A 27,190-nucleotide genomic window follows, 5' to 3' on the forward strand; every position below is an offset into this window, starting at 1 on the left:
AAAAACAGAGAAAGGAATAGACTGAACTTACATAATTTGCTAAATATCTTACCTTCACAATTTTAAAGAGAAAACTTCCTAAAGAGAAGGACTTAACCAAAACATAAATACCCTTTGCTATAAAATCCCCAAGATGTGGCCAAAAAAGCTTCGTGAAGAAATTACAACTTTTTCAGTATCAAACTTGTGGTCCACTCTAAATATTTTAATCTAAAGTATTAAGTTCCATTTCTGGCACTAACCAGCTAAAGTCACCTCAAGATCAATTTATTAATATCTTTTTCATTCCTAAATAACTTGAAGGGGTGGAACACAAAAAATATTATTACCTGGGAAATAATACAGGCATACCTCACTTTTTTGTGCTTCACTTTATTGTGCTTCACAGATGTTGTTTCTGACAAACTGAAGGCCAGACCCTCAACCAGCAAAAGGATTACAACTCGTCTACTGCAATCCTGGCTTTATTATATTGTCGGGAACCTAACCCGCAATACCCAACCAAGGTTTGCTTGTACTGAATTTGACACAATCCTTCATTAATTTCTGTGTAAAGCACATAGCCTAGCCTACCACATAGAGTCAAATGACTAGCCAAAAGACTTGCAAATCTTCCAAACTATTGCAAAGGGCTCCCAAACTCATAGGAAGGTACTAGTTTTATAGAAGGCAATGAAGGGAAGTTAAATTAATTGCAGGAAATTCTTTGGGACAAAGTTGAAGCGAATCCTGAATATATCAATATTGATTTAATTTGAGACATTTGATGACAACTCTGTGTGGTGATTTCAAAGAACAAGATAAAATATGTCATTCATCTGTGATTAAAAAGTACAGATACAAGAAAATAAAAACCATTTTTAAGAGATGAAAAAACAGAGTCGGATATCCAATATGTATATATTCCACCTTCAAATTTAAAATTATGTTGTTAGCTGTCCAAAGCAGCTCAAATTTAGTTTGTGCTATGAAATTATACAAATATTTTCTGGTAAGGGCTAGAGAAAACCAATGTACTATGATACTATTTAGCTTCCTAAACTACCTTGACCTACAGATAACAAACAATAAATGTGAGAGGCTAAGATGAACTTAACTTAGGTAGCAATCCCACCAAGAGAAGTTTTTTGTTTTTAAGTACTCTAACAAATTTCAAAATAAATCATAGCATCTTGTCTTTATATATAACTTAGCAAAACCGTAATCAAATGTCCAAATACATTGCCACTGGCTTTAGATCTTCTAATAAAAGCACTACACTTCATTGGTCTAAATGAATAAAAGCATGGTAAAACAAATGCCAATTACTTTTAAAATACACAACCTCTCAGATTGAAGTAAATAATCCAACACATTTTCTTTTAAGAAATTGAGAGCTGGCCCTCACTGGCCAGTTTGGCTCAGTGGTTAGAATGTCACCCAAGGACCAAAGGGACTGAGGTTTGATTCCCAGCTAAGGGCACGTACCTGGGTTACAAGTTTGATCCTCGTCCTGGTTGGGACATGTATGGGAGACAACCAGCTGATATGTGTCTATCTCACATTGATGTTTCTCTCTCTCTTTCTCTCCCTCTCCCCTCCTCTCCTCTCTCCTTCCCTTCCTCCCTTCCACTCTTTCTACAAATCAATGGATAAAAGATCCTCGGGTGATGATTGATAAAAAGAAAATGAAAGCTAAAGGTTTCTGATACTGATTCCACTTTTCAAACTTTCCCACAAATTACTGGAAAAATATGAGGTAATTTCACAAAAAGCACAATTTTAGTGGAATTATAACTGATATATAAATAAGAATTTACAAAAAAAAAAAAAAAAAAAAAAAAAGGCTTAAAGGAGTGATATTTTAAACCAAGATTTTAAATACAAAAGGTGTCTTGTGTTGCTTAATCGCCAGTTTCAGGTGCTCCTTATTCTACTGTTACAGATTTGGCAAGATTCCGGGGGAAATCAACCTGCCAAAAAAAAAAAAAAAAGGAAGGGGGAGCAAGATTAAAGAGATTATACGGATTAGGGAGTGGTAGTGTTCTATAAACGAATTATTTTTGTGAAAACAGAAAACTTTTTCATAACCATCTTCACTATAGACTACAAAGAATTGAATTAGAAATACAGTCACATAATGTCTCTTTAAGAGACTTGAAATCAGTTAGGAAAAAGAATCCTGAAGAAGCCAATTCTGCACAGGAAGAGTCCAATGATGGCCTCCAGAGGTGGCAGGCCTCTGAGGGAACAGCTAAGAGCAGGATGTTTTGGTTGTCACAATGACTGGGGAACCAAGAATTGTAAAAGTTCTGAAATGTGTGAGATAGTCCTAAACAAAGAGTTAGGAAACAGGATAACAACAGGCAGAGATTCCCAAAAAAGGTAATATCTAATGGTGCTATAATCTCCAAGTTCTATGGTAAGAAAATGTTATGATGTAACCTACAAATTGGGCCAGATAAATGTAACAGGTGATAGACAGATAGAGAATACACACACACACACACACACACACACACACACACACACACACTAGAGGCCCGGTGCGTGGATTCATGCACATAGAAAGAAAATTAGTTAGAAGGTGGCTGGTGGGAGCAGGACTGGGCGAGATGGACCAGTCACACCCTGGAGCCAACCTCCCATAGTCCCTTCCCAGTGCACATGGGGCAGCTCCGGGGCTTAAAGTGCATCTGCAGTGTGATCAGGGTCCCTCCAGCAGGAGGGGTCCCTCGGCCTGGCCTATGGGGATTGGGCCAAAACCAGCAGTCCAACATGCCCCAAGAAATCCCATAGTGTGAGAGGGCACTCTGCAAAGTTGCTGTTGCTCAGCAGCTCCTGTTAAGCATCTGCCCCCTTGTGGTCAGTGTGTATCATGGCTACCGGCCAGCCTGTCGGCTGGTCACCTAGCCCTTTATATAGAAACACACACACACACCTCTACCTGATGGATTTGTCAAATGCTATTGCTAAATGTTTAGAAGGAAAACTATTAGAATGTACTCAGGTAAAAAGCCAGCCCCAGATTTCCAGTGCTCCATCACTTACATCATAGCCTCTCAGCACAGCAAGGTGGAAAGCCAGCAACTGTAAGGGGATCACACTGAGAATGCCTTGCAAGCAGTCCACTGAGTGGGGCACCTTGATTGTTCTTTTTGTGTTATTAATGGTCTCAGTATCTTCCTTATCACAAATCACCACTGGGCGTCCCTGGGAAAGCAAGCCACATACACAATCACAGGTAAACAAAGTAAGAGCTGTAGCAAGTGAATGTGCAAATTTTACGTTCGATAATTCACATGTGGCCTCACTAACACAGACTTATTTAAACTCACAATCCTATATGTTAAATCAGACTGATCTCATAGTCAAGGAAATGAAAGCTTTGTGGGAGTCAGTTATTTAAGCCCACACAACTAAGAAACACCAAGCTCAATACAGATGCTCCTCTGCTTATAAATCCATCATAAATTGAAAATATACACTGAGTGGCCAGATTATTATGATCTCTGAATGAATAATAATCTGGCCACTCAGTGTATTTATATCTCAAATGGGTACCAAAAGTATTCTAGACTTTTGCTGGAGATCAACCACCTATCTGCCCTGAGCTTTCCATCAACCAGTGCAAAGGGGAAAACTGATCAGGTGCACAATTTACAGTATTTGATATCAAATAAATGAGGTACTCAAGAGAAGTATACTGAGTGGCCAGATTATTATCCATTAGAGATCAATAATCTGGCCACTCAGTATAAGCCAAAAATGTATTTAATACACCTAACCTACCAAACATCCTATTAGATCAACCTAGCCTACCTTTAACATGATCAGAACACATATTAACCTACAGTTGAGAAAAATTATCTAACATAAAGGATACTTTATAACAAAATACTGAATATCTCATGTAATTTATTATGCGTGTTATTTCCATACCATTGTAAAGTCCAAAAATCCTAAGTCAAACCACCATAAGCCAGAGACCATCTGTACTTGAATTCAAGTCTGCCTGCCTTCAAAACCCAAGTTCATAACTACACTGTGAGTAGACATTAATATCTTTTGAGATTTATAAATAAAGCCAAATGATCAGAGGAAAACTAAGTTAAGCACATCACCAGTAGTTTTAATATAAAATCTAGTTCCTCCTGAAAGACACATGTAAGAATATGTATTAAATTAAAATGGAGCAGCATAAGCTAATTAAAGAGGACAGGATTTGGAGAGCCAGACTTCGTTTTTGGTCTTGATTCTGCCTGTTGTGAGATCTAAGAGCTGAGTCTTGTCAAAACTCTTGAGAATCTAATCCCTCAACATGTTTTATAAGCTATCTATTGGGCCCTGGTCTATTTCTTTAAATGTCATAAAATTCAATTAAGCTTTAATAGCCCAAGTCTTAGATTCCCCAATGTGTCCTCACAGCAGCCTCTGACTTACCTGCCTAGCAATGACCTGCTGAAAAGCATTCTGACACTTGGCATAAGTGTGATCTCTCATGATGATCATGATGACAGGCATCAACTTATCCACCAAAGCCAGAGGACCGTGTTTCAATTCACCGGCAAGGATGCCTTCAGAGTGCATGTAAGTGATTTCTTTGATTTTCTAATAAAAAAGAACTAGATCAGTCTTCAGCATCTTTTTCAAAAACCCATTCTTAAGTAAATATTACACAAATATTAGATATCTGAAATTGCTATTTATCCAAAAGTATTAAAGGACCACTGATCTATAAATATAGCCAATAGGCTCACAGATCATTGTTTCTATAGTATCTACAATGACTAGAAGTTTTAAAACCTACAAGGACTTTTTCAAGCATTATTTTAATTTAAATTTTTTTTGTTAATCCTCACCTGAGTATATTTTTCCATTGCTTTTCAGAGAGTGGAAGGGGGTAGGGGAAGAGAGAGAGAAACATCGATGTGAGAGGGACACACATCGACTGATTGCCTCCCACACATGCTTCTACCAGGGGTGGGAAGCAAACCCCTAACCCAGTACGTTCCCTTGTTCCCTTGACAGGGAATCAAACCCAAGACCCTTCGGTGTGTGGGCCGACATCCTAACCAGAGCTTTTTCAACATTTTAGATTCTCATGAACATACTCATATTTCTTTGTAACTGTTTCTACTTGGTTAATGTTTGATCAGAATTAAATCTCACATTTAGAGAACTTAATCTTTATTTTAGTCATATCTGGACAACAAATTAACCAAAGTTACTTGCTAAACCCAAGCTATCATGCTAAAATGTACTCTTCTTGATTTTCACTTTTTCATTAAGTATAAATTGTTATACCTTCTCAGGGTAAACAAATCAGAAAGCATAAAAACAAAAGCACTTGTAAAAGTTTCACCTATTCCATTCAAACTAAAAGTATGATTATGTGTCAGGTCCATAAATCAATAGAGTGAAATTGTAGTGAGAAGACTTACTAGTGCCCCTTCAAGACAAGTAGCATAATGATAGCCACGCCCCATTATTAAGACCGACTTCTGATGATAAAGTTCCGTGGCCAGTTTCTGAATTTCATCATCCATGCTCAGTACTTCTTTAATCAAATCTGTTAAGAAGTAACATTAACAACATCTATGAAAAAGGATATTTAACCAAACCAATATGAAAACAATAATATATTGGTAGCAACTACAAAAGACCAGTGTTTCTATTCCCTTGTGAAATCAGAGAGGAATTTTTAAATACGAAGGTGAAAAAGTAGGAAGATTTATTGACTAAACAGCTAGAAGCCACAATTTCAAGTACAAGAAGAAAATGACACCCATTACTGGCTCCCTTAGACAACAAAACGGTAGTATAAGAGCATCTTCGTACCAGGCAGCCGCTTTAATCCAAGCATGATCTCTTTGCGTCTCTCTTGCATGGAAATCCTGTCATCACACATCATAAGGGCAAACATCACAAGGGATACAAACTGGCTGGTATAAGCCTAAAACACCATCAAAAAAAAAAAAAAAAAAAAAAAAGTTGTATTTTAAGAACTTAAGAGTTTTTCATTTTAAAAATATGCAAATAAACTCCCATTGGTTTTATAAGCATATATTATCCTTTTTTCTTTTTTTTTTAATCTTCACTCAAGGACATATTACTGATTTTATGGAGGGGAAGGAAGAGGGGAAGGGAAGAAGAGCGAAGGGGAAGATGGAGGGAGGGAGAAAAACCTTGGTGTGAGAAACATCGATTGGTTGCCTACATGCCAGGAAGGATGTGGGGAAAAAGGAACCCTAGTACACTGTTGGTAGGAATGCAGACTGATTCAACCACTATGCAAAATAGTGTGAAGTTTTCTCAAAAAATTAAAAATGGAACTGCCATTTGATCTATAGGGATAATTACATTAATAACATGCTATTAACTTTTGTGAATACTGCCTTCTATTCTCTACAATGTTTTTCCTTTTTATATTGTTTAGAAAATTCTTAGTAGGTATAATTTTGTAACTTGCTTTTATTCTTAACATGATAAATACTTTCCCAAGACAGAATGCTTTCTTTCTTACTTACTAGTGTGTAATTATCTTAAGGAACTTTTTCTACCTCTTTAGGCCTCAGATGGCCCATCTGTTAAAAGTACACAATACTTACAAGATAATCATGAGAACAAATGAGACAAGTATAAATCATTCAATATAATGTCTGGCATATAGGCTAAAAACAAACTTTTTATTGATGAAAGCTTGAACTTTAATTCAAAGAAATTTTTTCTTAAAACTAGACTTGTGAATATTTTAAAACTTGCAGTTATGCTGCCAAGACAATTTTTATCCCCATTAGCTGTATATAAATGTAAGATATGACTGTTTTGTCACATTCCTTACAATACTGAGAATTATCCTTTTAACAAATTTTTGCCATTGACTGATAGACAATGGACTCTTCCTCCTTCTTTACCATATATATCTTGAATCTAAAAAAATTAAGATTTTTATTCATGCTTGTTAGCCATTTAAGTTTCTTCTTTTAAAGATTAACTTCATTGTTCTTCACTTATTTTCAACTTCTGCGTTTGTGGTTTGTTTGTTTGTTTTCTTTTAAGTTGGTCGTGTCCTAGCCAATTTGGTTCAGTGGAGAGAGTGTCAGCCTTCGGACTGAAGGGTCCCGGGATTCAATTCTAGTCAAAAGCACATACCTTGGTTGCAAGCTCGATCCCCAGAAGGGGGCATGCAAGAGGCAGCCAATCAGTGATTCTCTCTCGTCACTGATGTTTCTATCCCTCTCTCCTTCTCCCTTTCACTCTGAAATCAATAAAAATAGATTCTTTAAAAAAGTTGATTGTTAGGTCTTTACTGTTACGTTTCAAATTCTTTTCTCCAGTTTGGTCTAACCTTAATGGTGTTTACTAACACAAGATTTCATTTTTTTACTGTTATGTATACTTTTAAATTTAAAAAATTTAAGGGAGAGTGAGAGATAGAAACATCAACGATGAGAGAGAATCACTGATTGACTGCCTCCTGCATGTCCCCTACTAGGGACTGCTGACTGGAATCAAACCCGGGACCCTTCAGTCCACAGGCAGTCTATCTACCGAGTTAAACTAGCAGGGCCCATTTTATTCGAAGTTTTCATTTCATTTTTAGACCACCTGAAATTAATTTTAGTACAAGGTGTTACCTTACGTTTTTCTATTTTTATAAATAAGCAACTTTTCCTTCATTTCAATTTCACCCCACCCTTTCTTTACTAGTTTGAGACATTCATTTGATGTACTGGAGTTATGTTGCAGGACTATTGATTCTGTCTTACAGATCTGTCATTTTTTTTACAAAATAATCTTCCCATCCAGAAATATGGTATTCCATCAATATGTGTTAGAAATTTAAAAGTCTATAAAGCAGTGGTTCTCAACCTTTTTAATGCCATGACCCTTTAATACAGTTCCTCATGTTGCAGTGAGGAATCCCCCTCTAAATACACACATCTATATTATTTTTAAGTAGCCACTACTTAGAAAAGTATATAAAGAAAATATTTTTTTATATGCTGGGATGTCTTATATAAAGCACTAAGAAATATTTTACTTGATATTTTTGGGCTCTATACAGGTAGTCAATCATGTCAATTGCAACTAAGAATTTTATTTTCTCCTTTTCATTGTTTACTTATTTTCCTATTAAACTGGATGGAACTCCTACAACTGGGATAGCAAATATGTTTCACAGAGAGCCAATCCTCAGTGAAACATCAGGTTGAAAAAGATTCTAGTCTAAGGCCACCTTTTTTACTTCACAGTAATACAGATAAAATCCTAGGAAGATTCCAGAAGAACAGCTAAGGCCCTCTAAGATGAAGGTCCTGAAGCTTTCTGTTTTGCATTTCCTTCATTCACTTTTCTCTATTATTTGACTACATTGCTTTATTGAGTTTCCTTTTTCTAACTTTTTTAAAAACTTAATTCATTTTTTAAAGATAAGCATTTAATGCTATGAATTTACCTCTAATTATAAATTTGGACACACACTAAACTTTTACTCACAATGTTCATTATCATTATTTCTTCTAAGCCTTTTAAAATAGTAGTTCTGATATAATTTTAACTCAATAGTTATTTAGAGGAATGTTTTTATGTTTTAGGTATTTGAGGTTTTTACTGACACATTTATTATTATTATAAATCACTAGGATTACTGTGGTGTGCCAGCTATAATGTTATCTACAACTTTAACTTTAGGAAACTTATGTTGACTTTTTTTGTGTGTGTGATGGATTATATGCTTTCTGTTACTCTTCTCTAGATAAGCAATCACTTCATTAGTGAAAATTTTCCTGTCAGAATATGGATAATGAGCCTCTAATATAACAAATCAGTCTACCAATGCTCCTCACCTTCCCAATAGTTCAATGAAATACCCTATTTCCTCTTACTAGACCTCCCAGCTATCAGCTGCTCAGATATTCCTCCACAAACAGCTACCTGTCCCTGTCTTGCTCTGAGTTCTACTGATGCACTGGGATTTTTTTTCCTCCATAGCACTGAAGTAGATTTATAGTTCTTTACCTCCAATCTAATGAGCACATCTATATTCTAAATTTCAGTTCATACTGAAGTTTACTTTACAATACACCAATTAATCACAAATTGTATTTCCAGACAGAGGGAGAGACCCAGTATCTTGGACCCCTGGGATACCTAAGTTGTTTCCAATCGAAACTGATCAGATAATGAGCATTTCAGTTTCTCTATACCATAACTAAAAATGTTATTCGGAGTCTAAAGTAATGTTTCTTTGTTTGGACCTGAAACATCTAAACACTGGTTTCCAAGTACAAATATTAAACAGAATAATCTTAATGCACATATTTTTCCATTGAATCCCTTATCACAGCTTAATTTCAGTTTCATGTTTTTCATTTCCCCAATAACTACCAGAAAACCAATTATGAGAAAAATAAGTTATGCCTCACATTTTGAATTTATTGAGGTTTGAAAGAATTTAACAGAAAAATGTTGACTCTCAACTTTTAAACTTGGTTTTACTTTTTACTCAGCCAAAAATAAAGTTATATTGATTTTTTGGGTTTTTTTAATCAACCAAAGTCAGTACAGTGGTAAAATTCTAAACACCTGCAATAACATACAAAAATCACTGAACCTGTACATTTATACCCATTAAATGTATCAAATTATCTATGGTATGATATTATGAGAAAGTTAGTAATATCTTTCTAACCCTGACATTTTCTCAGGCAAAGCTGGGAATTCATAACCAAGATTACAGTATTCTTGTGCTAGCTCCATCACAAGGCCCCCAATGATGAGCCTCTTTGATCACTCATTAACATATTTGCCATTCAGAAAAGGTCTATGACTAATCTTTTCAAGATTGTCTAAGGCTATTAAAGAACACAAAATTACTTTAGAATCCAATAAAAATTAAATGAGACTAAATTACCATACTTATTAATATCTTAAGGGAGTTATTTTATTAAACAAATTAATGTACTATAAAAAGATACTTATTTTCTTATGTAAGGTGTAACCATTAGGGGAAACTTTGTGAAGAGTACATGGACTTCTCTGTACTATCTCTACGACTTCCTATAAAACTAGTGATTTCAATATAAAAAGTTTTTCTTTTAAAAAAAGGACTTACAAAAAAAGAACCACGGATATAAATATCATGAATAAATCTCAAAAAATCTCATGTTAAATGAAAGAAGCCAGCTACAAAAAAGACGTATTTTATATAACTCCCTTTATAAGAACTTCCTAGAAAATGATATAACAAGAGAAGACAATAGTAGTTGCCTGACGCTGAAGGGTAGAAATGAGGATTGACTCTACCGGGGCAAAAAGAAACTTTTTCAAGTGAGTAGTTGTTCTAAAATTGGACGTAAGAGCCAAATTTACTAAAACTATACATTTAATAACTGGTGAGTGTTATTTACAGTATGAAATTATATTTCAATAAAGCTATAGAAAAAAGGTTAACAATAAAATCTAGGTAATGGTATATGATTGTTAATGTAAAAAATTTTTAACTCTGCTATATGTTTGATAATTGTCATAACAAAATGTTGAGAAAAATTAGTCTTCATAAGCTATACAATTAGAAATTTTAAAAAGTTGTATTTCCCCTGGCAACTTACAGTTTAAGAAAGATTTAATAAAAAGTAAAGTCAACAAAACAGCGTCCATTCAGTTGACGGATGTACACATACCACATGAAACCCTTGTTTCACAATGTGTGGTGAAAAGGGCCCTGGGATTCCAATCCCCAATCAAAACTGTCCAAAAATCCACAAGCTCCTGTTTAGAGCAGTTGGTTATTTATTCAGTTACAGACTGGAAACCCAAGCACAAACATCTTACATGTTCTAATTATAACAGAGAAAATTCAGGTTTCAGCTTTCTATAAATTATAGTGTTGGCAGTATCCAAGTAACCAACAAACTCTCATCAGAGTTTTTACATAAGAATCACAAATTTTCCATACAAAAATTCTCCATGAGGTTCTTTAAAAGAAAAAAATATTTAAATGTGGTTATGTATGTTAATATAATCTTCCAAACGCCTTTAATTAGAATCAAATCCACCAATACCTAAGTATCTTACCAGATAATCAGCAAGAAATACTGAACTTAAGCAGAAAATTAGACAACTGAAATTTTGTAATCATATACTTTGCATATATACACTAAGATTCCTATTTTTATTAACATATTTATACATATCCCAATTTCAAAGAGCAAAGTAGTCTCAGTAGGCCTTAAAAAAAATGAGGGTGCTTTTAAATCTCCATGAATGTAGTATCTAAAGAGAAACAGACAGTTATATAATACTCATTTTTATTTAATTTCCAAATTCTATACCAAAGGTGTACTCCTCTTTAGAAGCTTTTAAAGGTAGTAGGTATATTTTAGTAATTAGAAATTATAAATATGTAAATAAAATTTCAAAGATTAGAATTAAACTGAATGTTTCTAATTTGTTATTTTTCTAACTCCCTACTATACATAATGAAAGAAGGGAACATTATACTTATCTATGTACCTGGCATGAGGATATAAGTGATGAATGGGGACAGTAGCAGAGACCTTTTCAAAATGGACTTATGTTATACTAGAGACCCGATGCAGGAAATGTGTACAAGGGGCTCAGCCCTGGCAGCCCTGGCTTCGTCCAGGTCGTCTGGAACGATGTCTGGAAGGTTGTTCGGCTGTCCAGTCTAATTAGCATATTATGCTTTTATTATTATTATAGATATATTTGTCCTTTCAAATTCTTAATATGGAGGTGATGAAAGGGACAAGTGTTTTATCTATTGTTGACTCTTAAGTCTAACAATAATTAGTAAACTGTGAGTTCTGTAAGTGCTAACAAGTTAAATGCAAGATATGGATTAGTCTGTTTCACCAACACTATGGTGGTTAAATAATTACATAAGAACTAAGTCAAGAATTTACCTTTGTGCTGGCCACGCCAATCTCGGGCCCAGCATTAATGTGAACTCCACAGTCTGTCTCCCTTGATATGGAACTGCCGACAGTGTTTGTGATCCCCACAGTTAAAGCTCCTCTCTCCTTGCAGTACCGAAGACCCATCAGGGTATCTGCTGTCTCACCTATGTATAAAGGAAGACAAAAGTAGTAGCACATACAGCATTTAATAGATGCTTTTTTAGATGTAAAAACAAAAAACTGACTACACTTTTTTTTTTCCTTTCTTTTTTTTAAATATATTTTATTGATTTTACACAGTGAGGAATTGAGAGGGATAGAGAGTTAGAAATGTCGATGAGAGAGAAACATCGACCAGCCGCCTCTTGCACGCCCCCCCCCCCCCCCCCCCCCGCAGGGATGTGCCTGCAACCAAGGTACATGCCCTTGACCGGAATCGAACCCGGGACCTTTCAGTCCGCAGGCCGATGCTCTTATCCACTGAGCCAAACCGGTTTCAGCAAACTGACTACACTTTTTGTCTTATTTGACTTAAATGAAATTTAAATCATGCATTTAAAATAATAAATTAGCAAAACTTTAACAGTCTCCTACTTTTTAGGATCTTCTTTCTTTCTCTGTCCTTGAAAATTCAGCTCTTTGAGTTTAAAAGATGTTTATTTTACTAATTCATTAAGATTTACATATCAAAATAAATCTCTATTTGCAATCTGCATTATCTTTAAATATCAATTTTTGCCAAGATAATTTTTAGAAAGAATGACTTTCCTTTTTGCCAAGTCTTTAAAATTAGCATACCTGACTGACTAATAAAAAAGCAAACGTCATCTCGAAAAACTGGCGTGTTTCTATCCAAGAAATCACTGGCTAGCTCCACCATAACTGGCAACTCAGTCAGCTCTTCGAGAACTTGACGTGTCTGTAAAGAAAAAATTATTTGGTCAAACAACTTTACTTCAAATACTCTTTTTCATTGGCCTTCTTTGGACTCAATGTATAGTTTTCACTTTTTCTGATGATAAAAATGAAACATGCACATTGTTAGAAAATATAAACAATACAGATTAAAGCACAAAAAATAAAATAATCAAAATCTCACCATACAGTGGAAAGCACATGTAGAAATGTTTAGAGAAGCAGAAAAAAACACTATTCTGAATTAGCTTGTATGTTATCTCTAACTTCCCAATTTTAGTCTTTAAATGACGATTCATAAAACACTAAATCAGAGAAATTCCAAATAAGATAAACACCCAGTGAGAAATTAAACACTTCAAATACCATATATTCATAAGTAGTACCATTCAAAAAAAAAAAGTCAACACATTTCAGAAATCTAGTTTTGAAAAAAAGCGCACTACCTTCAAATTTGGTAGTATGGAAGGTAAAGTAGGAGGTAGTATGCTTCTGCTCAAGAGCACCTTAAAATTCACTTTAATTAAATCCCTTTTACTCTAAACATCAGAAAGTTAAAAACAATGGGAAAGTAAAATTTTAGGCAGCAAAAATTTTAGGCCCTTCAGTTGCATACATTTAGTTGGTTTATTAATAACTATGTAGATTACCTACTATTTTTTTAATATATATTTTTTACAGAGAGGAAGGGAGAGGTATAGAGAGCTAGAAACATCGATGAGAAAGAAACATCAATCAGCAGCCTCCTGCACACCCCCTACTGGGGATGTACCCGCAACCAAGGTACATGCCCTTGACGGGAATCAAACCTGGGACCCTTCAGTCCACAGACCGACGCCCTATCCACTGAGACAAACCAATTGGGGCAGATCACCTACTAATTTAGGTAAGTGGCCCTGCCCATCTCTGCCCCATCTCTGCATTTCTCCTCCTTCTCAGAAATGAAAAACTGTAAGGTTTCCTTCATATTCCTTCAACTTTCTTGCCACAAATGTGAACTAAATCATTTTCTATAACTTTGGATTGGCACTTTTTAAAAAATTTTCATCGTAAGAGACTATCTTAATGTTAAATTCCATTGCACGCCACTGGAAAAACCCAGAGACAATAAACATTTTTAAAAGCAATTTATACAGTGAGTCCTTGGGCTACATCGGATTTGATGTACATCATTTTGTGGTTACATTGTCATCTCCCATTTATTTATAAATAAAAATTTAAAAAATTCTGTCATTTCGCTTCATTACTGCATGAGTGTCATGGGTTCCAACTTAGGGCAAAAATTGTGTTACGTCACACCACAGGAACGGATCTCTGACATAACCCGCGGACAAACTGTACTTAGAATGATTTTAGTTAATTGTTACTGTTCAGGATACACAGTATATACTAAAAAAGCAATTACACAAATGTGTCATTCACATTTGACACCACCAAAAACAAAAACCTATATAGAATGACATTATTTTGTATGATAAACCATGAGATTGCTAATGTTAGTTAACTATAGTAGTTTCAGCATCCACAAAAACAAAAATAGCCCTAACTGGTTTGGCTATGTTTTGTTTCTTTGTGGATAGAGCATCAACCTGCAGACTTAAGGGTCCTGGTTTCCATTCCAGTCAAGAGCACATGCCCAGGTTGCAGACTCAATCCCCAAAAGGGGGTGTGCAGGAGGCGCCGATCAATGATTCTCTCTCATCATTGATGTTCTCTCTATATGTATTTAAAAATAGCTTAAATCTTCTCAAATTTCAGAGTTAGGAAAGCTTAACAGAACATATAACTTCTGCCCCACAATTCAAACTTAGCATTAGATACAACATTTACTCAAATTTTTAATTTCTGAATGGGTTTATTCAGTAATAGATCTAAACCACCACTAACTTAACCAATCCCTTAATTTACACTATTATCTTTAATTCACTCTTTCTTTCCCATGCTCAAAACCATCACTTTTTACAATTCTTCCCTTTGATACTGCAGCCTTTCCTTTTTAGGACTATGTAATTTCTTTTTTAAGAGAAGAGTAAAGTCTGTTGAAATTCAAGGACTGGGTGATTAGCTAGTTTTAAACCACTAAATAACTGGCTCCCGCAGGTGTAAACAAATATTTATGCCCAGCAAATAAAAAATTACTATGTCATGAACTTTAAGAATCATCCTGAAAATATTGAGAATAGCAACTGAGTATGAAAGGATCTTCTGTACTATGGGAGCTGACATCAGCAGCAAATAAACTACACATGGATATGATTTATTGGACTAAAAGACTGTTATATTCCTATGCTTCTGCACTGACAACAACACACTGCTTTAATATAAAATTTCAGCTTCCAAAGTAACAGTTTAAAGAACGAAGTCTGACATAAGGCAGACTTTCTTTCTCTGTAGAAACCTGCCTGCCAAGTAAAATCCTGGTGAGGTTCACACATGGTACCAGCCTCTGTCTGGGGTAAGTGAACAATGAGAAGCAAAACTCAATGGCTGCTCTTGTAGAAGTAGGCATGTGCACTAGACCACAAGGTTAAGATGGTGCAGAAACTTTCCCTCTCTTTGCCTTTCACTAACAAAGTCATTTGCAGGCATTCTACCTGTACGTCTAAGATCCTTTTTAAAGATCTTCTATTAGCCAAAACCGATGTGGCGCAATGGATAGAGCGTCAGCCTGCGGACTGGAAGGTCCCAGGTTCGATTCCGGTCAAGGGCATGTAACTTCGTTGCGGGCACATCCCCAGTGGGGAGTGTGCAGGAGGCAGCTGATCGATGACTCTCTCATCGATGTTTCTAACTCTCTATCCCTCTCCCTTCCTCTCTGTACAAAAATCAATAAAATATTTATTTTAAAAAAAAAGATCTTCTATTAATAAATAATTCCAAGGATCTATTAATATTTCTGCCCCCAACCTTCTTGATTTGTCATGCAAATTGAAAAGATAACATGATGATTTAACCAAGAATAGTTTTATATGGTGTGCTACTGGAAGTACTATTTTTCTGCAGATATATTCTGATATATTACAATTAAGATTTTAAGAAGCTACTTACAGCTACACCAGCATGATAACTTGTTCCACAAGCAATAAGAATCAGACGCCGGCACCTCTGAATCTCCTTAATGTGATCCTTCAAACCACCCAAATTCACTGAAATAAAAGTTCATGTATATAATTATTCAGGAAAGAACTATATGAAATAAGCAATCATTTTTCATAAGTGCCCACCAGGAAGCAACAGAATTTTAAAGAATTCGTATTCTTCTTCTGAGGAGCCCTTGTAGAAGCAGGCATGTGAACTCTCCACTGAGCCAAACTGGCTAGGGCTCCTCTCAGTCTTTTCCATCTATTCACCTACTGTCAGAGTCATCACCACTGCTCCTATCCCTTCTGCACATCCACTACACCAGCAAGTCTTAGGTGCTCCACCTTCAAATCATACCTCTACTACCATCACCCCAGTCCAACATTTCTCCCCTGGATGAGACCAACATTCTAACTATTCTCCCTTCAGTTTTCCACTTCCTAGAGCTTGTTCTCCACACACAGCCAAAATAACCTTTTAAAGTGATTCTTTCAAAACATGAATCTGATATTAAAATCCTCTTGAAGAGTCTGTCCTCCTTCTGTATATATAAACTTCTAAGAGTACCTTGATTGTGAACCCTTCTACACAAGGCTGGTTTTTTACCTGTGAGAAATTTTCATTCAAGAATTATTCAAGTATTGAACTAATATTTACTGAGCACCCACCAAGCAAACATACTGTCCAAGGCAACCAGAGCTCTCAGGCAGTTCAGAGTCTGGCTGAGGAGACAGATGTGCACAGCCGGGAAGCATCCTCCTACATCCTATACACCATCCATCTTCCTATTTTGTCCCTGTTCTTCATCTCCTCACCATTTTTTCTACCTTAATAAGCTAAAATATGGAACCAAGGTATGTTTTTACTTTTTATCTTTTTGAATAATTTTATGTTCTTCATTTTATAATATTTCTTTATTTTAAAAATTAATAAAGTGGGAAATAAAACAACAAAAAGGTTCCCTGGTTTCCCAAATAGCTCAGTACAGAATCCAAACCCCTTATTACTGCCTTCAAGTTTCTACATGCCCTATCTCCTGCTTAACTCTAACCTAATCTCCTCATACTTCCCCTCTCACCCATGCCACACCAGCCAAATTGACGCTCTGGCTGTTCCTACACTAAACCAAGCCTGTTTGTGTACTTTTGCCTACAATGTTATTCCACAGACCTCGGCGTATAGCAAAAATGTTTGGGAAGAAAGGAAATAACACTAAGATGTTGGGTAAAGGTTGCACAAAGGCAAATCAGTCTGGACACGACACGACTCAGTATAAAAGCAGACAGGCTGTCAAAGCGACTTGTATTTCAGATTACGATCAAGAATGACAGGGTTGCCCTGCCAGTGAAGCTCAGTGGTTGAGTGTCAACCTATGAACCAGGAAGTCATGACTCAATTCCCAGTCAGGGCACATGCCCAGGTTTCAGACTCAATGTGTGGGGCGTGCAAGAGGCAGCCGATCAATGATCCTCTCTCATCAATGATGTTTCTATCTGTCTCTTCCTCTCCAAAATCAGTACAAATATATTAATCAAACAACAAAAAAGATGACTGGTAGCCATATATTCTATAATGCTATCAAAGTCAATAAACTTTCAGGCTGTCAATGCCAACCCCCACAGACTTTGAAATAAAAAAATAATTCATATGTAATTACCAGTATAGTCATCAAAGTTGACTCTTCCTCTCATTGTGTTCACAACTGACTCTGGCTGCTCAAAAATTTCCTTCTGCATAAATGAACTGAAGTTTCCTAAAGGAATATAAATTATATCATTGAAAAAAATAAACAAGCCAAAGAATAACAAATTTGTACAAAACTAAAAATCTATCTCCTTTGACATAATCTTAGTAAATGAAATGAAAGGTTTCATTTCAATAGAAGACAATGCTCATATATGACATTCTACCCTATCTGAAGAAAAATGAACAAAGAGAAAGAATCATGTAAAATATGCAGTTACAGTAAACAGAGGAGTGGGGAAAGCTTAAGTTTTGGATTCAAACATAGGTTTGAATCAATGATATTATTAGCTAAGTGACTACCTTAATCTGTAAAATAAGAATAGCAGCTATTTCATAGCATTGTAGTATGGACATATACAGTAAGGATTTGAAACATAGTTGCTACATAATAAATGTTAGTTTTTATTCCCACTACAACCTCACCAGAAATGAGAATAAAAGCCATAATCACAATAATTATCTATTCTATAATAATAAAAGCATAATATGCTAATTAGACCGGACCTCCTTCCGGATGCCCGGGTCCCGGGTGCCAGAGGGAAGCCGGTGGCAGCAGCCAGGGGAAGGAAGGCCTACTCATGCACAAATTTCATGCATCAGGCCTCTAGTAATAGATAAGAGCAGCAAACATTACGAAGGGTTCATTAAGTGAGTTAGGCACTATTCTAAGGGCTTTACATATATTAGCTGTCTTAATCCTAATTGAGGTCGAACTTATTATCCCCAATTTATAAATAAGAAAACTGAAGCACAGGAAGAATAAGAAAGGAATAAAGAACAGAAAACAAATTATGTTTATAAAGCATCTTAAAAATTTTAAGTACTATTTAAATAATCTCTTTTTAATGTTAGAAAAGAAAAAAAAACAACATGGATTAGTAGAAGGAGAAGTATTATAAAACTAACAGATAATTTTTTCAGAGAATCATTTCTTTCCTGGGGCTATCCCTTCGCTAATCATGTGGACAATTTCACTCAGCACTGTTATCAGATTTCTACACTAGGACAGGAAGTAGAATGTACCCTTTCCAATAAGGATACTAAGCTATAACATGATAAAACTTTCACCCTTCATGATCTGCTGGAGTTCCATCTGGAGGGTTTGCACAGCTCTTCCAGGATGATCCCCTGCAGTTCGTTTAATTCGATGGATAGAAAGACGGCCATCTACCACCGCTGCTACGTCATCATCTTCAAGAAAGATGACACGATTGGTATGTTCTATGACAGCACTATAAAACATTCAAAGAGATATTACAATCAATAATCAAGGATGATTATTAAAACTATCATTAGGAGCCGAAACCGGTTTGGCTCAGCGGTAGAGCATCGGTCTGCGGACTGAAAGGTCCCAGGTTCGATTCCAGTCAGGGGCATGTACATTGGTTGCGGGCACATCCCCGGTAGGGGGTGTGCAGGAGGTGGCTGGTTGATGTTTCTCTCTCATTGACGTTTCTAGCTCTCTATCTCTCTCCCTTCCACTCTCCGTAAAAAATCAATAAAATATATATATTTTTTTAAAAACAAACTATCATTAGGACACAAACATCAAATTTAAATACAAACTCAGATATTTAATTATTTCCTACTTTTGTGGTATCATATTTTATTAGTACAATTTCGGTAATCCTATATAATAAAACCCTAATATGCAAATCAACCAAATGGCACAACAAACAGTTACTATGATGTGTACTCACCACCAGGGGGCAGACACTCAACGCAGAAGCTGCCCCCAGCCCATAGGCCCCAACCAGGGGTGACAGGAAGCGGACCAGCGAGCTGGGAGAGCCAGGCCAGCCAAGGTGGGTGCCAGTGTGTGTGTGTGGAGTGGCCCATCACCCCACTGGCTGCCCCGCAGATCAGCCCTGATTGCCAGCCAGGCCTAGGAACCCTACCCATGCATGAATTTCATGTGCCAGGCCTCTAGTATTATTATACTTGAAATCCTTTTTTTCTTGAAATATTAGTTTATTGCATATAACATTATTATATTTTTAAAAAAATAAATTTTTAAAAAAGAGAGAAAAAAATACAAACTCTATTATCCTGCAATATTTCTGATAGCTTTCTGGTTATTGAGGGAAGTCAGGGTGAGGGGTGATCGCTGTGGACAATGAATAGAAGGATCTCTATGCAGCAACTTAAATCAAATTAGATTAGATCTGAAAGAAAGCATGGTTGTTTCTTCCTCATTTTATCCATCACCAAGTACTCCAATTTTAACTCCTAAGTATTTCTCAAAGCTTCTATGTCCACTACCACAAACCAATTCAAGCTATCATCAATTCAGATATCTTTGCTGAATTACCGTACTATAGCAACCTCCTAACTTGTCCACCCACATTCTCTCTAATCTTCCTCCATCCACTGTCCATTTCTACTAAAATGGATATCAAAAGGCAACTCTAATCAGGATTTCTCCCTCCATGACTGCTTCCCTTTTGCTCTTAGGAAATCAACAAAATGCATAACTGTGACCCCTACCCACCTCCTCTAGCCTCACACCCCCCTCTATTCCAGCCCACACTTCCACCCATCCCAAACTCTCACAGGCTGATCAATTTGCAGAGAATGAATGTTCTTTCCTCCATCTCTTCACCTATTTAACTCCTATTATCTCCTTAATTCTCATTTCAAGCATCATTCCTTTAAAGAAATTTACTCATGAGGGTAAGTCACCTGTTATAACATTCTGTAACTCTCACCACAGCTGGAATTCTACACTTGTGTGACTATTGATTAAAATTTGTCTTCTCTATTAAGAAAGAGCTCCTTGTCCTAGCCAGTTTGGCTCTGCAGATAGAGCATCAACCTGCAGACTGAAGGGTCCCCAGTTTGATTCTGGTCAAGGGCACATGCCTGGGTTGCAGGCTCGATCCCCAGTGGGGAGCATGTAGGAGGCAGTCAATCAATGATTCTCTCTCATCACTGATATTTCTGTCTCTCTCCCCCTCACCCTTCCTTTCTGAAATCAATAAAAATATGTAAAAATAAAAAAAGATTATTATTTGATGACAAGTAATATTTTTTACTCACCATTATCTCCTAAGCAGAGTAGATGCTTTGCTAGTGTGCAGTTAAGACCATATGAGTGAATGAGTAAAAAAAGGCTGAGATGTTTCTGCAACCTCATTTATTTAAGCTATAGCTGTCAACTATGTAACAAACCTACTTAATGACAGCAATGACACATCTTAGTACGGTCTACACACCTATAAAAATTAGAACACATTAAAGCTTGAAGCTTGTTTTCCCACTGAGATAATAAATTCTCTACAGTCCCAAACTCCATCAGTTTTCACTTTTAGATCTCCCTAGTTTCAGGCACAATGAATAACTCAAATTCTTGTTAGCTATTTGAATGATTCCATTTTATATCCATTACTAGAGGCCCAGGGCATGAATCTGTGCACAGGTGGGGTCTGGTCGGCCAACCCCAATTGCGGCCGATCACGCAGGGCTGGTGAGGGGTAGGCAATATAGGAGGTTGGCCAGCCAGATCAAGGTGTTGGGGGGGGTCAGTTGGGGAAGGCCAGCTAGGGGAAAGAGCCACAGGCAGTTGGCCAGTGGGCCCTGCCCCATGGTCAAACTTCCAGTCAAGGGGACAATCTGCATATTGGCCTTTTATTAAATAGGATTAGTATTTCATTTATAAATGCATCTAAGCATCCCACTGCATTTTCTTACATAGTCTCTAATACTATTTCCTTTATAAAACTGATTATGTTGCCAATTACTTCTGAATTAAAAAACTAAGCGTCTACATTACACTAAAAGTAAAATGGTTTAGTAACTTTCCTATAATTGGTGGGATACTAAACTATTCACACTCTAATCTAAAATCTCTCATCCTACCCTGGCTGAGTAGCTCAGTTGGTTACAGCATTATCCCAATATGCCAAGGTTGTGGGTTCAATCCCCAGTCAGAGCACATATAAGAGACAACCAATGAATGCATAAATAAATGGAACAACAAATCAATGTGTTTTTTTCTCTCTCAAATCAATGAATAATAAATTTTTAAAAATCTCTCCTTCCTATAAAACCTAGATAAGGCTCCTAAAAAAGGAGGGGAAAAAAAATACATGAGCTCAGGGTAAATACAATGGAACACATCTCAGAATTTATTATCCTTTCTTTATTGATCTATGTGCTTTGAATTGAAAGAAAATGTGTTCTTAGAACCCATCTCCAAAAAAAGGTCACCTTCACTTTCTTAATTAACAAAGGTCTCTTGTACAACATGACCACATTTATACAAAATGACTCTGGTTTCCTGTAGCATCACAAGTTTCACTACAAATTCTCTCTGAATCAACTAAGGGAACTCACCTTGCATCGGAAGCAAAGTAATATTCCACCGCTTTTTCCTCAACAGGGAAAAGGCAAGTTGTGCTGTCCACACGAGAGAGATTGCAGCTTCCTTTCTTATCTTTGCCTAGAGTGCAGAGTTAGTAAATAAGCATGTAGAAAACTAGGGCCAATATAAAAATATACATAATTTTCTAGAAAAATCAACAAAACACCATAGCAACACAAAGTAATTTCAGCAACTTTAAATGTTGAAAAAAAGTTCACTTATTTCCATGCAAGAAGAAAAAAAAAACATGTACAGTGAAATAGCAACTATCAAAAAAAGCGTGGCAGATAACTGTGCTATAATATAAATGCTTTTAATCTTTCTTTTCCATATGAAAATCAAAATACTTTATTAATATCACTCAATTCTAATAAAGCATATGTATATGGAATTAATGCATATAAGCTTGTGTACTTAAACTTATCATGAAATTACATTTAAAATACCAAAATTGTGTAATAAATAATAAAGACACGTGGCATAGTAATTTTTGTTATCTCATAACAAAACTTCTCTAGATTTTAATAATAATTTTGTGCCCTGCTGGTGTGGTTCAGTGGCTGAGAGGTTCGGTTCGATTCCCACTCAAGGCACATGCCTGGATTGTGGGCTCATTCCACAGAGTGGGGTTTGCAGAAGGCAGCAATTTCTCTCTCATAGATGTTTCTATCTTTTTTTTCCCCCCTTTCTCTCTCTCTCCCTTCTTCTATCTCTAAAATCAATATTTAAAAAAAACATTTTTAAAAATAAAAAACAAAAATTTTTTTTAAATAGTAAATTGAAAAAAAAATAGTAAATTGGCCTAACAAATCAAGATATAGTATCCACTAACAGTAATTTAAAAACAAAACAAGATACTTAAAACTCTAACAAATAAGGAATGAAAATATTATAAACCCAGAACCTCTTCTTTTTAAAATTGAGTTTTCTAATATTTAAATTCGAAAAAATGAGAAATGGCCCATTTGCACTGACAATATTCTCTTAAATTCTAGCACTTTATAATTTTGGCATCTCTACTTAATTCATCAATTATTGATGAGGACTTATTTTTTCTTTTTGCCCATTCACAGGTAAAGTCAAAACTGGAAAGCATACTGAAATTTGACAAATTATCAAATATTTTTTTTTTAATCTATTAATTGAAGACTCTACAAGTGTCAGAGACAAAAGAACACCTTTCTCCAAAATCAGGACATAGTAACTGTATAACCTACAGACACAATGACCAGACAACATCATAAATATACTTGTAAAAATTCATATTGTGTTAATTCCCTAAAATGCATGCCTATAAAGATTTGGAAGTAATTATTCTTAGAATCACACATCCAAAGTTCTTCACGATCCATGATTATTTGGTGAGGTTTAGGTATGAACAAATAGCAGAAATGACACTGCACTTCAAAAAATTAGTATTAGGTAATATCCTAGAAAAGATAACACTCAAGATAGATAAAACAGATCAGTGTCTGCCAGAGGCTGGGAATGGGGACCAGGGTTGATTACAAAATGGCAATGGGAGGAAACTTTTTGGGGGATGGAATTTTTCTATATCTTGACAGTGGTGGTGGTGGTGGTGGTCTTTTAAAAAGCAAATCAAGCCGTAGCCAGTTTGGCTCAGTAGTAGAGCATCAGCCTGCAATTCCAGCCAAGGGCACATGCCTGGGTTGTGGGCTTGACTCCCAGTGGAGGGTGTGCAGGAAACAGCTAATCAATGATTCTCTCTCATCATTGATGTTTCTATCTCTCTCTCCCTCTCGCTCTCTGAAATCAATAAAAAATATATTTAAAAATAATAATAAAAAGTGAATCAAGAAATAGGTAAAATGAGTCCTGACCAGTGTGGCTCATTTGGTTGAGCATTGTCCCATGCACTGAGAGGTCACCAGTTAGATTCCTGGTGGGGGCACACACCCAGGTTTCAGGTTCGATCCCCAGTCGGAGGCATGCAGAAACAGCTGATCAATGTTTCTCTCTCCCTCTCCCTCTTCTCTCTAAAATCAATAAAAACATCTTTTAAAAAAATAGGTAAAATGATAGCCTAGCACCTACACTTTTTTAAAATAAACACAACCAGCTTTGGTTATAAAATGCACTAAGGAAGCCGAGTTTCACTATACATGTTCTTTCTCCAAATACTGGTTATTTCAGTCTTCAAGTAACAAGGTATAATTACAATATTTAGAAGAAGTTAAGATATCATTGCCAATTTAAATGAAAAGAACATTACTTAATACCTATATGATTCTTAAATATAAAACGTCTTTCTATATCCTCTCATCCTGATTTCATTTAAATGGAATACAATTATCATCATCCACTTTATTTTGTCACCTGGAGAAAATAGAAAAAGCCTAAAAGCCAATTTAGGGTTCTCATCTTTACACAGCCTCTTCAATAAGAGGACTACTTTTAAAATTAAACTCTGTTGAGCAGCACACTCTCTACCTATTAGGAGCTGGAGAGGTAAAGGTTACTAAAATATAAAAAAGATCTATCCCTGATAAATGTTTTATCCAATTTCTTAAAACCTTAGCCAATGTTTTCCTATTGTTTCTAAAAGCAGCTTAAAACAATGTACAACGTAATATATAGGTAATGTATACCCAACAGAATTATTAACAGAAATCTGGAACACTGGATCCAAAATTTGTACTCTCACTGACAGGCTAGTTTTTCTTCTGAAAAGGGAAGGAGGGTGATAAGGAAGACAAAAAATTCTAATATCTCAGAACTTTTATTTGGTACAAATATAATAGTGAAAGCAGTTACAATCTAAAGATGAATAGATTTAGAGTATCTTGCTAAATTTTTTCAAGAAATCAAGAATTATACATTAATAACATAGGTTCTAATTTCCTAAATTTACTTTTAGTAAAAAGCAAATGGAAAGAGCACATCTTTTTTAAAATCTAATTATATCAATAAATGTTCCAGAGTTTATATAGCTAAAAAAAGCCTTATAAAAAATTCAAACTTATTAAAAAAGAACAATTCCAAATCCAAACAAAGCCAATCAAGATATGGAATGTAAATCTAAAAGAAAAATGTCATGCATAAAATAAAAAAAATTAAAACCAACTATGTCAGTTAAAAATTAGGCAGAATTATTCAAGTTACAACTAAGTCAAATCTATAGTAGTCTAGAACACAATGCTCTTTTCCCCATCTTGGTATCTTAGTTATAATACGGTATCCTACATGATTTTAATTTAAAACAAAAAAAAAAAAAGCTATTTTTTTTCAAGAAATGAATTATTAAAAGCAGTTTTCTAAATGCCAAAAGCAGACAGACAAAATATACTCTGCAAATTATTATAGAAAAATGTCAAAATATGTTTCCCCATAAAATAAGCACATTTTTAGAGGCCCAGCACATTCATTCACTCCAAGAACAAAGAATTAGTAAAGAATGAACAAAACAGGGTAAGATTCCTCCCCATCCATGCAGTGCATTTCCCACCTCTTTCTCCCTGTGATCCCCACCGTGTGAATTTTGATCCAATCTGAGTCCTAGCTATGGATATACAACAGAAAAAAATTCTACTTGTCAGAGAAATCACAAAACAAATACTTTTCATGTCTAGACAGAACTATATATGAGTGGACGGGACCAAAGAGGCAATTATTTCAATTTAAGGAAAACAATTCTATATATCTACTGCATTCAATTTATACATTCTACCCATGGTGTGATGTAGGAACAGTTTTTACCTGTTCTGTAGAGTATTGGAATGTGATCAGTAGAGAGTTTATGTTCACTTCGTACACCAATCAACAGAGGGCTACCTCGTCTGTTAATACAAAATTAAACCATTTTTATAAACCGCACATTAATGATATAAGATCTAATGTGATAACAGAACACTCTTCAAATAAGTTTAAATTCTCCCTCCAAGCTCAACTTCAGATATAACAACAGATCAATGTAAACAGAATTTTTTAAAAAATATTCATAACAGAGCTAGACAAAACTGACCCACAGAGCAGGTCTGTCAATTTTTATTGGAACACAGCCATGACCATTCTTTTACATACTTTCTAAGGCAACTTTCATACTACAAGAGCAAAACTGAGTAGTTACTATACAGGCCTTTATGGTGAAGGCACATTTATAGTGTACAGAGAATAAACTTACAATTCAAAAGTTTCAAAATACATATAATTATTAGGCATTATTAAATTTATACATACCTTGTGCCAACTGCTTGGCCAGGAAAATGAACACTTTTAAATACAAGTGCAAAAGCACCTTCCTATAGAGGGATAAAACAAGTTAGCAATACATATGATAATCAATTATCAAATGTGAAATGTCTCATACTGGCTTTACTATAGAAACTTTTTGTTTACATAACCACTTTTTGCACTAGTTTATAAATGAGTCTAAATTTTAGGCAGACACTTCCTCTTGAGCTTTGGTGTATCAAAGATCCACTTTTTAAACAAGCTTACTCTTAAAATAGGCTCAAGAGATAATAGCTCCAAAACAGACCATCTTAATGGAAAGAACACATCCTTTTATTTATTTTTTTCTTGGTCTAATTATATCAATAAAATATTACTGAGTTTTTATAGCTGCAAGTCCTATAAAAAAAAATTCAAGCATACTACCAATGTTTCTCAATAAATAAATCATATCTCCCATACTATATATTAATAAAGGGAAGATAGAATTACGAAAGGACCCAAGTTCAATACCCAAAGCTCATTTTATAGCACTGTTAACTTACACTCTTTTTTACCTTGATATTGCAGATAAATATATACAATCACAATTATTAACATGCACATCATACCACTCCCTCTACCCAACTTCCTCAAGGACAGGGCCTAAAGAAATCAAGAATGAATAAAAGAGGAACCTGAGGTAGGAGAGGGAAGAAAACACCGTAGAACACAAACTAGGTTATACAGTGATAGAAACAAGATAAGGCTGGGAAGGCACATTACTCTGCCTGAGGGGTAAAAGGAAGGAATGGACCTCTATTTTCTCTATCTTTCTGTCTCCTCCTTTACTGTACACATCATAAGGTTGGGAAGTGAAGGTTGGGCCTTCACTGAGAAGTATGGGGCTTTTAAATGGGAAAGCTAAGTTATGAGTGAGGGTAGAAATCACTATGCATTTTGACTTTTGTGGATCTTTAATTTTTATTAATTAAAATACTTTTCTACA

General features: G+C 35.5%; 1 protein-coding gene across 2 annotated transcripts in view; it reads right to left on the reverse strand.

Annotated features, from left to right (window-relative positions):
• Positions 1 to 400: 400 nt before the first annotated feature.
• GFPT1 (glutamine--fructose-6-phosphate transaminase 1) overlaps positions 401 to 27,190 on the reverse strand; it is a 51,309-nt gene continuing 24,519 nt past the window's right edge. The window contains exons 7-19 of one of the 2 annotated variants that reach the window (XM_036435610.2): positions 26,209 to 26,270; positions 25,729 to 25,808; positions 21,984 to 22,089; positions 18,717 to 18,880; positions 17,560 to 17,655; positions 15,870 to 15,967; positions 12,705 to 12,825; positions 11,913 to 12,070; positions 5,821 to 5,935; positions 5,424 to 5,551; positions 4,423 to 4,590; positions 3,031 to 3,192; positions 401 to 1,952 (exon numbers count right to left, since the gene is read on the reverse strand). In XM_036435610.2, coding sequence (XP_036291503.1) covers positions 1,908 to 1,952; positions 3,031 to 3,192; positions 4,423 to 4,590; positions 5,424 to 5,551; positions 5,821 to 5,935; positions 11,913 to 12,070; positions 12,705 to 12,825; positions 15,870 to 15,967; positions 17,560 to 17,655; positions 18,717 to 18,880; positions 21,984 to 22,089; positions 25,729 to 25,808; positions 26,209 to 26,270 — 1,503 coding nt within the window. In that variant the 3' untranslated portion in view covers positions 401 to 1,907. Of the gene's footprint in view, positions 1,953 to 3,030; positions 3,193 to 4,422; positions 4,591 to 4,822; positions 4,862 to 5,423; positions 5,552 to 5,820; positions 5,936 to 11,912; positions 12,071 to 12,704; positions 12,826 to 15,869; positions 15,968 to 17,559; positions 17,656 to 18,716; positions 18,881 to 21,983; positions 22,090 to 25,728; positions 25,809 to 26,208; positions 26,271 to 27,190 lie in introns of those variants that run through there. The other variant, XM_045580846.1, reaches the window with a different exon arrangement.

The sequence above is a fragment of the Pipistrellus kuhlii genome, unplaced genomic scaffold (genome assembly GCF_014108245.1).
Source record: "Pipistrellus kuhlii isolate mPipKuh1 unplaced genomic scaffold, mPipKuh1.p scaffold_m20_p_13, whole genome shotgun sequence".
In the NCBI taxonomy this organism is placed as follows: domain Eukaryota; kingdom Metazoa; phylum Chordata; class Mammalia; order Chiroptera; family Vespertilionidae; genus Pipistrellus; species Pipistrellus kuhlii.